The sequence below is a fragment of the Corticium candelabrum genome, chromosome 20, assembly GCF_963422355.1.
Source record: "Corticium candelabrum chromosome 20, ooCorCand1.1, whole genome shotgun sequence".
NCBI lineage: Eukaryota > Metazoa > Porifera > Homoscleromorpha > Homosclerophorida > Plakinidae > Corticium > Corticium candelabrum.
The window spans coordinates 665,816-678,315 of NC_085104.1; the positions used below are offsets into that span (position 1 = coordinate 665,816).

The 12,500-nt window shown below is 42.7% G+C and overlaps 4 protein-coding genes across 5 annotated transcripts in view; 2 read left to right on the top strand and 2 right to left on the bottom strand.

The window, feature by feature from the left end:
- The window catches only part of LOC134195506 (33 kDa inner dynein arm light chain, axonemal-like), a 1,908-nt gene extending 1,183 nt beyond the window's left edge, over positions 1-725 (bottom strand). Inside the window, exons 1-2 of one of the 2 annotated variants that reach the window (XM_062664534.1) lie at positions 578-725; positions 260-505 (exon numbers count right to left, since the gene is read on the bottom strand). In XM_062664534.1, the coding sequence (XP_062520518.1) occupies positions 260-505; positions 578-652 (321 nt within the window). In that variant the 5' untranslated portion in view covers positions 653-725. Of the gene's footprint in view, positions 1-259 lie in introns of both variants that reach the window. The other variant, XM_062664533.1, reaches the window with a different exon arrangement.
- Positions 726-1,062: 337 nt separating this feature from the next.
- On the bottom strand, positions 1,063-3,037 carry LOC134195936 (axonemal dynein light intermediate polypeptide 1-like). Its single transcript, XM_062665028.1, has 4 exons — positions 2,796-3,037; positions 2,482-2,724; positions 2,060-2,205; positions 1,063-1,457 (listed from the first exon to the last, which is right to left on the bottom strand). The coding sequence occupies exons 1-4, from the start codon at positions 2,868-2,870 to the stop codon at positions 1,142-1,144; spliced, it is 780 nt and encodes a 259-aa protein (XP_062521012.1). The 5' UTR covers positions 2,871-3,037; the 3' UTR covers positions 1,063-1,141.
- Positions 3,038-3,633: 596 nt separating this feature from the next.
- On the top strand, positions 3,634-8,933 carry LOC134195718 (uncharacterized). Its single transcript, XM_062664794.1, has 5 exons — positions 3,634-3,745; positions 3,811-4,044; positions 6,488-6,633; positions 6,977-7,068; positions 7,364-8,933. Exons 1-5 carry the CDS (start codon positions 3,677-3,679, stop codon positions 8,680-8,682), a joined length of 1,860 nt encoding a protein of 619 aa, XP_062520778.1. The 5' UTR covers positions 3,634-3,676; the 3' UTR covers positions 8,683-8,933.
- A 348-nt stretch (positions 8,934-9,281) lies between these two features.
- The window catches only part of LOC134195796 (ER membrane protein complex subunit 2-like), a 5,828-nt gene continuing 2,609 nt past the window's right edge, over positions 9,282-12,500 (top strand). Inside the window, exons 1-3 of the mRNA XM_062664876.1 lie at positions 9,282-9,447; positions 9,507-9,571; positions 12,413-12,498. Of these exons, the coding sequence (XP_062520860.1) occupies positions 9,321-9,447; positions 9,507-9,571; positions 12,413-12,498 (278 nt within the window). The 5' untranslated portion in view covers positions 9,282-9,320. The remainder of the gene's footprint in view (positions 9,448-9,506; positions 9,572-12,412; positions 12,499-12,500) is intronic.

A 12,500-nucleotide genomic window follows, 5' to 3' on the forward strand; every position in this document is an offset into this window, starting at 1 on the left:
GATTACATGCAAAAATAAATTGATTTACAACTAGAGCAAAGTGGTTAACGGCAAAGTTCGGACGTGGGCTTACAAGCCGGGTATAAATTAATTAATTGATTCAGAGGTGTAGGCACCATATTTTTCATCAATCAAAGTGGTGACTAGTTAATCAAGCCAGTACTAATAGAAGCTAAATTAATTTAATTGAAATTCACCCACAATCTCTCGCGCACAGTGGGCTTGGATGCGAGGCCTGTCCCAAACATTTTCCTCTCACCTGAAGTTTGACGACCTCCAGCCTCGTCGCTGGTGTGCTCGACACACTTTGCACCCACAGCTGCCCCGCTTCAGTCCATTCTCTCGGCGGCAAAATCGAGTTCAAGATCTCCTCGGTCTGTTGCGATGCTTTCTGACTGTCTACCGGCGGAAGTTTGCCTTTTGCAGCGGGTGGAACAGGACCGGTAGGACCAGCAGTCTGTACACCCATGGTTGATGATGCTTGTTTTCCAGTAAGAGGTTTCGTCTGGGGAGAAATGGGGGCGAAAGGGGCGTGAGTATGAATGAACATGTTGACGTCAAGACTCGCTGTTTTTACCTTCTGTTTGTCTCCGGTCTTACTGACTAAGATGGGATTGTCGTATTTGACGAGAGATGCGGTCGGTGGGATCATCGTCTTACCGCTTGTCTTGTTCCTCGATCCCTATGGTGACAGATGGTCACGCATGCGCATTCGTTTCACGTGACTATTGCGCGCGAAAACAACAGCTGTGGTTGAGTCCCAGAGTCCGGATGTTGTTAGTATGCCTGAAACGTTCTGCGGCACGCCAAGAGTTCTGTAGATTTGTTGGTGAATAGATAGTTACTAAAATTTTTGGAAAATTCTATTTGATATTAATAAATTAATTAAGTAAATTCGGTGATTTTAGTGTCCATGTCGAGAATTAGAGAGACTGTAAGTTATGGAAGAAAGCAGAAACCAGTCTCATACAAAATTAGTAAGAAGGTTTATACATAAACTGTGGGGCCCTGAAGGGTTCATAGGGCCAAAGGGCCATAAATTTTTCTGGTAGTATACGTTAATAACATAAAAATACACACAAACTGTTAATTTTAATGCAAGTTTTGATGGTGTGTAATGAGTGACTAATTGATATTGTGATTATTTATCAACAGATGCTAGCAAACGACTCTTTAGTTCCTCGACTGTAGCTTTCAGTGACTCTAGTTCTTTTGCATGTTGCACTTCTTCGGTTGCTCGTCTCTCAGCCTCTCGTTTTTCTGCTGCTTGTGGCCATTTGTTTGCATCAGCTAGCTGCTGCAGCAAGCACTGGTTTTCTGCCTCTAGTTCTTTGATTGTGTTCTCCATGTCGGCCTTTGTTAGCTTTGCTGTCACAGCCTTTCTGATTCCAAATGTTACATTGCTTTCGTACACTTTTTGATGCATCAGAATGGTTATGTTCATGTGATCGCGTACCCTGGAATGAAAGTAGATTGTTGGAATAGGATGGACTGGACACACACACACACACACACACACACACACACACACACACACACACACACACGCACACACACACACACACACATGCACACGCACGCACACACACACTTTTTTATTACTCAATAATGAGTTCATGACTTCCTTTCAGCAGTTGTTTATAATTTGTCTTTGATGAGCATGTTCATATGCAAACAAAGAGTCCTATTCTGGAATGACACACTCGATGACAGATATTACAAATGTTCTTTGTACCAGTAGTCAAGTTTTGTAGTGTATAGTTGTGGCGCATTAGTCTCTTTTCTTCAATTTTGTCAATTCTACCTTCCTCGTAACAATCTAAACCTCATATTTTTCTTCCACATTGAACGGCTACATGCTATCATTTCCCAATTCTTGTGATCAATATCGACATTCTGTAGATTGTGTCTTAAATTTGTCTTTGAACCTGACCACCAGCTTTTCTTGGCACACACACACACACACACACACACACACACACACACACACACACACACACACACACACACATTTTATGCTCAAACAGATTAACTGCATTTGTCCATTTAATCAACTAACTTCGCCAGTAAGTGTCCTCTTTCGGGAACTTCAATAGCCACTTGTCTGAGTAACTCTTCAAAGCAATCTGCATACAATTCTCTCCTCACTGGACATATTCCCATGTCTTTGCCCTTGTGCTGTTTCATCCTGTTTTCCATTTCCTTCTGTGCCACATACACAAACACAGGCACAATGAGAGCAAGCATAGACAAACTATAATTGTCACACACACACACACACACACACACATACACACACACACACACACACACACACACACACACACACACACACACACACACACACACACTGTAAATTGTATGCACTGAGACAAGAGAAGCCTTGGTACACTGTATTTGTCCATTAGTGCTGTGCTCTCCGCTAACTGCATGAATACTTTACAATTTATGTTAATAAATTAATTAGAAAGTCATGGAGACCTGAAGAATTGCAACATCGCGTTTCGTTGCCTGTTCGCTAGATATCGTTTGACGCCACAGTTGGCCGTCTTTGACCCATTCTCTCGGCGGTAGAATCAAATTCAGCAACGTTTGACTGTCGCACTTGCCATCTCCCACACCAAGCCTAGCATCCACATCCATAGCTGCACGCGTGCCAGCCACAGTTGTAGCTACAGTCTGCACGACTCGTTTGGTCTCTGCTTTTGTCGGAAGGTTGTGAGGCTGAAAGAAACGTTTGTTAGTCTATCTCTGCTTTGTGACTTGTAGTTCATGCATGAAACGTTAACGTTTACTTTGTGTTGTTGATGGATCTTGCTGACTAATTCCGGCTCATTGTATTTGACCAGAGACTCGATATTGTCGAGCATTGTTGCTCCGTAACGACGCCAGTTTTGACAAAGCCGTCAAATATTTAGCAGCTACTGCAGGCGTCAACACTGCCCATAGACTGTCTGTACAGCATGCTCTACTTACAGTGCCAGCTAGAGGGCTAAGACTGTATAGGCCGGGGGTCCTATAGAAGGAATACATAGAATATGAAATAGAAAGAAAGAAATCTGATAGATTTACGGTATTCACTCTCATAGATATACGTACGGAAGCTAGCTGCATATCGTTTGTATCTACAAAGTAGTAAACAAATACTTTGTTTTAGTTTCTGGAAAACGGTTAGTGTGGCATCAGGTGCGCATCTCACAGGGTTTAATTCCTTAATCCTTATTAATTAGGCCGGACATTGTCAGTGGCTTTAATTTTTAGGGCGTCTTTGGCAATGACAAGTATAGTAGGGGCGTCCAGCTAACATATAATACAGTCTCTGTTTCCTAGTGCTAGCTAGATGCTGGAAGGGCTCTCTGAAAGGTGTACAGGATTGAACCATTTAATTAAGTTAATTAATTACTATCACATGTATCAATGGGCTATTCCAGTACTGTACTCTCCAATCCATTGATCCAAAGGGGAGGGAGTGGGAGGTATAGGGGGTTCACTATATATACCAAGAGCTCGATGGACAGCCATATAGGACCACGCCCCTTTCTGTTGTGCGACCCAGATTAGAAGCGTCGATACGCTCGGCAATTATTTCGGAAGCCTAGTCACGCCTCCACTGCATGGTCAAATAATCTTGCGCGCGCATCTACTACTAGTAGTTGGAAGTGGAGGGTGTTAAGTCATGATTGCACCCACCGTGTCTCTCGTCAAATACGACGCTCCTGTGCCAGTCTCCAACATCAAAAACAATGTCAGTCCTCACTATTCAATGCTAATTATTAGAGTATACGATAAAATACATTGTTTGTCTCGCAGACTGGAGAGTCAACTGTGTTGTCTCACGGTGCACAGGCTGGCACCTCGTGCAGTATTGCTTTTTCCGCCGGACGCGCTCAGTCGCTACCTCTAGACGCTCATCAAGAATGTCAACAGACGGAGGAAATCTTGAACTCCATGTTTCCGCCACTAGAATGGATCGACGAGGGACAAAGTTGGGTGCAAAGCGTTTCCACGTCACCGGCTACTAGACAGGATGTTGTCAAACTAGAGGTAATTGCGCTTGTTGTAAACTCTTTGTGAGACTTTCGGCTAACTCTGTGCTCAGTTGTGGTGCATTCAGCTGGTCTCTTTAGTTAACACACTATTAAGGCATTTATCCAACTGCTAATTAAGATCTTTGCGTTATCTACACTGCATCAATCACCGTTGGAGATTTGCATCTTATGCCAACGTTTGTGACTAGACTAAGATGTCGTACACACGATGAAGTTCCGGCCGATACTGGACTTTTACACTAGTATAGATACAAGATGTTAGATCTTCACACTATAGCCTTTCCAAACGTGGGAGTGTATTCACACTAGGAGCTAGTGCGTCAGGAGACTCGAAGTATGGGCAGTTTATGATTGACATTCAATCAGCAATGAAGTTAAGTACAGAAGGTGCACGGCCTCTTGGTTGCCTACTTTTGTCTTTAGAACTGCTGACGGTAGGAAATTCGTCACGTATTTATCACTAGCTTGACGGCCACACTGGCAATTAGAACAGACTTACCGTCGTCTAGCACCTGATAGGTCTTGACCTTGGCAAGCTAACCCGCTCTTGTTTTACAGACTGTGCACGTGAGTGATGCAATAGAGACAGCAAAGCGGTGCACTTTATATTGTTAACATACCATATGTGCATTTAGTTGCTGCTGACGTCTAAGCTATTATCTAGCCTTACATTTAGGAGTACGTTGTGTATCGTCTAATCCGTTTGCAAATCGACTTTTTTTACACGATGATGCGTCTTGTTCTGTCAAGGTACTGAAGAGCGCATAGAGTAGTTAGTCTCAACGTGTACATGTGGCACGCCATCTACAGCCATCACCAAAAAGCATGAAAGCAAATTAGGAGAGAGTGACCAGGTGTCTTGTTAATTGATGTCCAACGCCTCAAAATCAAGACGTTGCCAGTAGGTCGTCTTCTAGGCTTGGCGATGGCTCAACTGTTGGTCAGATTAAATGTATTCCTGCATCTAGTGTAACTCAGCCTCCTAGAAAGCAGTACAAGCGTCTAGTAAGGTCCGGGGAGGTAGTGTGATCACCCCAGACGGCTACTGTACTTGTGGACTTTCACAAAACGACTGGGCGTGTGCAGTTCCAGTAGGATTCTGGAACCTACACGTATACACCTCCAAACACGCGTCTCGAGACTCACAAAAGGAAGAGCAAAGGAAATCAGTTAACCAGCGGTGTCGTCAGCCTTCCGGTTGGGGGCAGACTGCCAGTTGACCAACTAGCTCTAGCTAGAAATCAGCCATACCGGGGGGGGAGAGCGATTTGGATTGCTTGCCCTTAGTATGATGCCTTAAGCCTCGTTTACAATATGACGCTGACGCTGAAATAGAAATGAATCCAACTTCAGAGTCAGCGTTAACCGTCGAAGCGGCCTCTTTGAAGTTCTACTGTATCGCTGTTCAGCTGCGTATGCAAGTCACGTACTATCTATTTCAAAACTAATGACAAAATAGAGCTTGGGCTGTCGAAAAATCTAGGCACCACGTCCCAAAGTTTCCACGGCCCCCCATGGCTTCCCTAACAAAGCGCATGACGTACTGTACACGGTGGTCCCTCCGCAAGTTTCTCTAACAGCTGCTGACTCATTACCTCGCAAGCTCAAGGTGTATGCTGCTACTTCATCCCTGATTAGACAAATATACTAACTGCTCAGCCAGCCTCCGCCCCCTACCGTTTCCCGGATGTTTTCTTGCATCTGGGAATGGCAAAGACGGTGAAGAGACTTCCTCGAGTCTACTAGAGTAGTCAAATGCAGTGAGTTTGGAAACGGCATACCATACATGCATGAGGTTGTTCCTTTTTTTGCCTGATGTGAGCCTCGCGTAGCCAGACTTTCTGCCGCGTACGTAGGGTAAACCGGGGTAACTTCGTGAGTAATTTGATACACGCCCGTATATTGCTACGTATGAGTGTTGTAGTCGCTTGATCTTACTACCGTATGGAGCAGTAGCCTTCTGCCAATCAGCATGTGGGTGACCATCTCTGAAATCTTAATTGTTCTTGAGATAATTCGGGACTTTCGTCGGCACTGCTAATCTTCTGGGTGGGGCAACTTCGTGACAGAGTTTGGTTCTGGCAACTTACGACTTACGAATGGTTGTAACTATTGCTTGCTGGAGTACGTTTCTTTACTGCATCTATTGTGGTAGTGACAAATAAGGCATACCTATTAGATCTTTCGCTGTACCCTAGGAAGTTGCTGTGCGGTGTAGGCGTTTTTGTTGCTGTAGCTTCGCCGTCCCAGATGTCCATTCAAGTAGCAATTGACTTGCTCATAATCCTACGTCAAGTAGTTTACTAATAGTAGAAGAGATTCAAACCCTAAACTGGAGGTAAGACGCTTCACGCTCGAACAGGGTTAGATATTCACGGAGTTGCCCCGGATGACCCTATTTAATATTAATATTCATTGTGCTTTGGATTTGTTGATAGGAAGAATTTAACTTGAAACTCTATGAATTTCATGCCAAAGAGAGTGGAATATGTTCTTTGAGAAGGAAGTTGTACTCACAGTGCTTTGATGAATTGATCAGACAAGTGACTATCGACTGCACAGAGCGAGGACGTTTGTTGCTGAGGTAAGTCAGTCAATCAGTAAATCAATTGTCGTTATGTAATTTGCCATCAATCAATATTTCATCTGTTTACTTGTGCTTAACTGAAGAGGCGCATGCGCCAGGGTTACAGTGGTGTGTCCATAGACGGACGGCCGGCCAATTGGAATGCAGCGCATGCACTCATTGTTATCGCTGTTGTTAATTATTATTTATTGTTTGCTAGTTTGTGTATGATTTTTTATTTATTTGTATGACTGTGTGTGTGTGTGTGTGTGTGTGTGTGTGTGTGTGTGTGTGTGTGTGTGTGTGTGTGTGTGTGTGTGTGTGTGTGTGTAGTGCACTAACTGTTTTAGCTTGTGTACAGAATACGTGATGAAATTCAGATGACCATCGATGCATATCAAGCACTGCAGGAGGATGTACCTCGAGCTCAACGAAGTGTGCAAGACAAAACAGGTATGCACAGCACTAAACATAAATAACTGTGTGGGCATGCACACACACACACACACACACACACACACACACACACACACACACACACACACACACGGACACGCACACACACACACGGACACACACACACACACACACACACACACACTTGTTTGAGGTCACATGTGAAGTATGTAGTGTGTGTGTGTGCGTGTGTGTGTGTGTGTGTGTGTGTGTGTGTGTGTGTGTGTGTGTGTGTGTGTGTGTGAGACAGCCATATGCATGTGACATGTGGCAGTGCTCTCTTTCTGTGTAGATACTGAGAAGCTGGATGAAGATGACATCACTAACGTACGTGCTGAAAAACGTGGCTTTAAAAAACCAGGCAGTTCAATCCTTGATGGCCACTTTACCCCAGATGTTACCAAACCGGCTGGAAATGCCCAGAAGAGATCAGAAACCAATGGTCCAATACATCCTTGTGTACATCAGCGTAATTACAATTCAGTGGGTGAGGCTCTTTATGTAACAATGGATGACCCAAGACGACATCGAAAGCCAAAGCCGCATTCAGATCTCAAAGGAAGTGATACTAAAGAACCCGCTTCATGTATTGACAGAACTGAAATGCGTCCAAGTTATAGAGTCGATAGTGAAGATACAAAGATGGCTTCCAATTCTTTTGCCTTTTGTGTTCCTCCCAGCATCTCTCATCAGGTCGCTTCGAACTCTCACAACTCTAAGAAATTCAATCGTCAAGTTACAGTCATATCAGCAGAAACGTCTGAGTTGAATATGAAAGATATTTTGACACAAACAAGATGCGACGATTCGAATGCGGCGAAACCACCGCCAATACCGAGTCGAGAAACAAAACCAAATAGTAAGCTGCGACGACGACCAGCTGATAGAGAAACAACATCAAATGGTCTATCAAGGTTGGATGAATGTGAGTCGCATCGCTTGTCTGATCGCTTCGATATGGCGACAGAAAGGGAAGGAAGGCGGTTGTCGTCGTTGAGTGAACACTCGTTTGATCATGGTCAACCTCCTCCGCTTCCGTCTCGACACAAATCTCATAGTATGACTGACAATCTACCGACTCGTCCACATTTACCAACACGAAAGTACATAGCAGCACATCGACCACACCAACTGACTCGAAGTGCTTCGTTTAGCATACAATCATCGACGTATCTATTATCACCAGTTCAATATGCGAATTCCCAATCATCAGTTTTTCATTTAGAAATGCAAAGGGATTTGCCAACTGATGATGAGACTCCTCCTCCAGTCCCCATTCGGAAATACTTAGAGGCCGTTGATGTGGACTGTGTCCCACCCGTGCCTATGTCTCCTCCTCATTCACAAATTTGGAAACGTACCTCTCCTGATGTTGAAATTCCAGATTTGGAACGTCCTCCTTTACCACAACGCTCAGTAGAGCCCCCAGCATTGCCACGACGGTCGTCATTCTGTGGACCATCATCACCCAAGCAAAACGGTTACGAACAACGTGATGTACCACCAAGACCCCCATTTACATTTACAAAAGGATATCATTCTAAAAAGCATGAAAAAATGTTGGACGCTGAACATCACGACTATTTCGAGATCAGCGATGATAACACTTAATGCAACAGACATGTGGAGATCCAGTCAAGTGGCACTTGAATGGTGTTCATTCAATGTGATAAATGACACGACTTTGCTGTACTTTAGTGACTAACTTGACTTTGAGTCGTGAGTTGCTATGCTGTGGTGTGTTAATTAATCGTGCAATAAATTTTATCAAAATTGATGTGTACACTAGAGATACTATTGTATAATGATTGTAAAGCAGAGCGTATGTTTAAGAAATGGTTTGAGTGTTTGGAGTGTTAGTAGAACGACATATGGGCACAATACATGTACCAAAGATTTAAAAACATAAATTAATTATGATAATAATTAATAATTATTACAATTTTAGTAAATATTTTATTAATAATTAATTTATAATAATAACAACAACACTAAATACATCATAAAATTAATATCATGAAATTCATAAAAAATAATTTTTTTGATAGTTGTAAAGTTTAAATTGATTTATGTATATTTATAAACTACAGTAAATATAAATTTTATAATACATTTAATAAATTCAGTTATACAAAATAATATTTGACTTCAACTACAAAATACCCGGATAACACAAATCCAGGTGCGCGCATTATTTGGGAAATCGAGGCTAAACCGGCTGCGCATGAGGCCTGGGTACAAAGCTAAGCATGAACTGGGAAAGCTCTCGAGATGAATTGAGACGAACACGAAATATTGGCAGCCGGGAAAGTGAAAAGACGTTAAGGTTAGGAAAAGTGGTGCTAGCAGACAGTCCGTCAAAACTTGGAGATGAAGGTGAGAAAGACAAGTTGATTTTGACGTGGAAATTGTGATATGAATTACATTTTGTGAAGTATGGACCGTATATGAACAGTTGTTTATTGCCGCTCTTGATTGTGGTCATCACCTGGAAGCAGAGGTCTGAAACTAAGTATTCCTTGAGTCCTTTCTCAATGTCTGTCTATTTGTCTGTTTGTTTGTTTGTTTGTTTGTTTGTGTGTGTGTGTGTGTGTGTGTGTGTGTGTGTGTGTGTGTGTGTGTGTGTCTGTGTCTGTGTCTGTGTCTGTTTGTCTGTCTGTCTGTCTGTTCTTGTGTTTGTTTGCTTTGTGTCTGTCTGTTTGTCTGTTTGTCCATTTGTTGTGTATGTCTCTGTCTGTCTGTCTGTCTGTCTGTCTGTCTGTCTGTCTGTCTGTCTGTCTGTCTGTCTGTCTAAGTGAACTCCACATACCACACAGGAGAGAGCCAAGACATCGCTACTCAAACTCGGATGACAGACCAGACATTATAGCACTTGATACATCTTCTGGTATGAGTAGTGACTTAGACATCTCTCTTGCCCATCCCTGGAGCTCAGAGGTATTTCCCTCATCCTCAAAAGTAGATGGTCTAGCTTCGAAGCGAAGAGAAGAAAGAAAAGAATCAAATATCAAGATGAAAGGCTACCAACTGGCAACCAAATAATCTTTAAGCCTTTAGTCATTGAACACTTCAGTAGATGGGGTGATGAAGGAGACCAATACCTACGTTCTCTCGGATCTCAATCTTTTCATAAAAATGGTCGGTGCAACTCGGCACAATTTATGGATCACTGGTGGAAAAGGTTCAGCATTCAATTACAGCGATGCAATGCTAAAGTAATCCAACGCAAGATGTCATCCATCCATGCAAAAACAAGCCGCTTTTATCTACAATAATTAGTGTTGTAATAACTGGACCCTCTTTGGGTTCTTTAGTAGTTAGAAAATGTAATTTTTAGTTCTCAGGTGGTTCAGTAGTTGATGTCTGTCTGTCTGTCTGTCTGTCTGTCTGTCTGTCTGTCTTTCTGTCTGTCAATACATATATTTTCACACATCATCGCTATTACAGTCTAAGACAATTAGAACTAAAATCACAAAGTCTAAGAGCCCATAATGGGCTACTTTATCAATCTATCTAATTAGCAAAACACGGTTCAGTTGAGTCCTTTGATCGTACTACTCTTCCTAATTTTTTACATAAAACATTAGCATTGCATCTTTGTAAAGCTATTGATAAACAGCGACGCCAGTACGTCTTGAACTCTCTGCCATTTGATCTTCCATCTTCATCTGTTGACTGGTGTGACAAGCGATTGAGAAAGTCAACAGCATCTTGTCCCCATCTTCCAAAATGTTCGAAAACCAAGGCAATGCAGTTAGAGGTGCGACCCCACATGTTCCACTCACCACCATATTTCTGTGCCTTTTCAAGCTCTCTTTTGGATGCAGCTGCACCATCTTCCAAAGCTGCTTGAGAAAGAATCTGTTGTGCCCATGGGTGAGCCACAGAAATGTCCAATTCGATATCGCAACCAGATTGTGCATCAAATGCAATGATATCAGGTCTATCATTACTATTAATGTAGCAATTCCTTGGTTCCCTTTGGTGTGTCATTTTAAGTTGTTGTAGGCAGCTGCTCCATACACTGGACAGTGTTTCGTGAGTCCAGACAGGTCCGCCCCCGCTCTTGCATGTTAGAAGGTGATAGCCATCTCTGTCAACATCTTTTCCGCATTCACAGGTTGACACAACAGATCCCAAGGGCATTTCACAACCCAGTCTCAAGCGTGTTGCAAGACGAAACTCGCCAGGCTTTAATGCAAACTTCGCTGATTGTGGTATTGAGTCAAGCCACGCACCTGCTCCTGTTCCCTGAAGAGACCTAAATCTTGCAGAAGAACGCTTAGATTGAGGGTTTGCAAGAATAGAAGATACAATGTTGTCAGTTCTTTGCAAGTTCAATTTTTGTTGTAACTTTTTAGTGTTACACATCAGATCAGCTAGAGATTTGTCTTCAGGTAGAGCGAGATGAAGCTGATGACTAATGGATCCAACAGAAGTACAACTTGGAATTGGACAAGAGATGTTCTTGATTGGACTAGTGAGATCTCCAAACAAATGAGGAAGACGACTTAAAGAGTGAGCCCAGCTGGATACAAATGCAATATGACACGTTGTTTCTATTGATGTCATCCCAAACCCACCATTGCGAACGGGCAAAGTTGCTTGCAGCCATTGGTCATTTTCTATATTGCGAAAACTAACCAATTGCAAAAAGGTTTCTTTTGTCAGCTGATCATGAAACCTAGCTGCAGACCTTAGCTGAGTAGGACACACTGACCGTGCCATATGATTAATGCGAGGCACATGACAGTAGCGTAGTAGTAACATTCCAGATTGAGGATCGTTAAGAGATGAAATCTGCTCACAAAGGCTCTGGCCTGATTTTGCGATGTCCAAACAAGATTCTGTGACATACTGCTGTTGCCCAATAGGGATTCCCAGGATGTCAATTCCAGATGATACAACTCTAATGGCCCTGTTGAGACAAGGAGGTGTTGTAAGACCATTGCAAAATAGCTCACATTTTTCAATAGCAATATTCTGTCTGTCTGTCTGTTCTTGTGTTTGTTTGCTTTTGTGTCTGTCTGTTGTTTGTTTGGCCATTTGTTTGTTGTGTGTCTGTCTGTCTCTCTGCCTGTCCATGTGTCTGTTCGTTTGTTTGTTTGTGTGTGCATGTGTGTATCTGTCTGTTTATCTGTCTGTCTTTATCTGTCTGTCTTTGTCTGTCTGTTGATGTGTTTGTTTGTGTTTGTGTGTGTGCACGTGTCTAACTGTCTGTCTGTCTGTCTGTTTGTTTGTGTTCATGTGTGTGCTCTCTATGTATTTGTGTGTATGCATATTTGTTTATTTCTCAAGTTGCTCTTTTATTTGTCCAATGTTGTTTTTGCCTATTATCAAGAGTTACTTAGTAAAACTGGAGACAAAATTTCCCGAGAGTGTTCGAGTGAAAAGACTGAGAGGAATGAAGATGGAATCAGAGGAGCGGT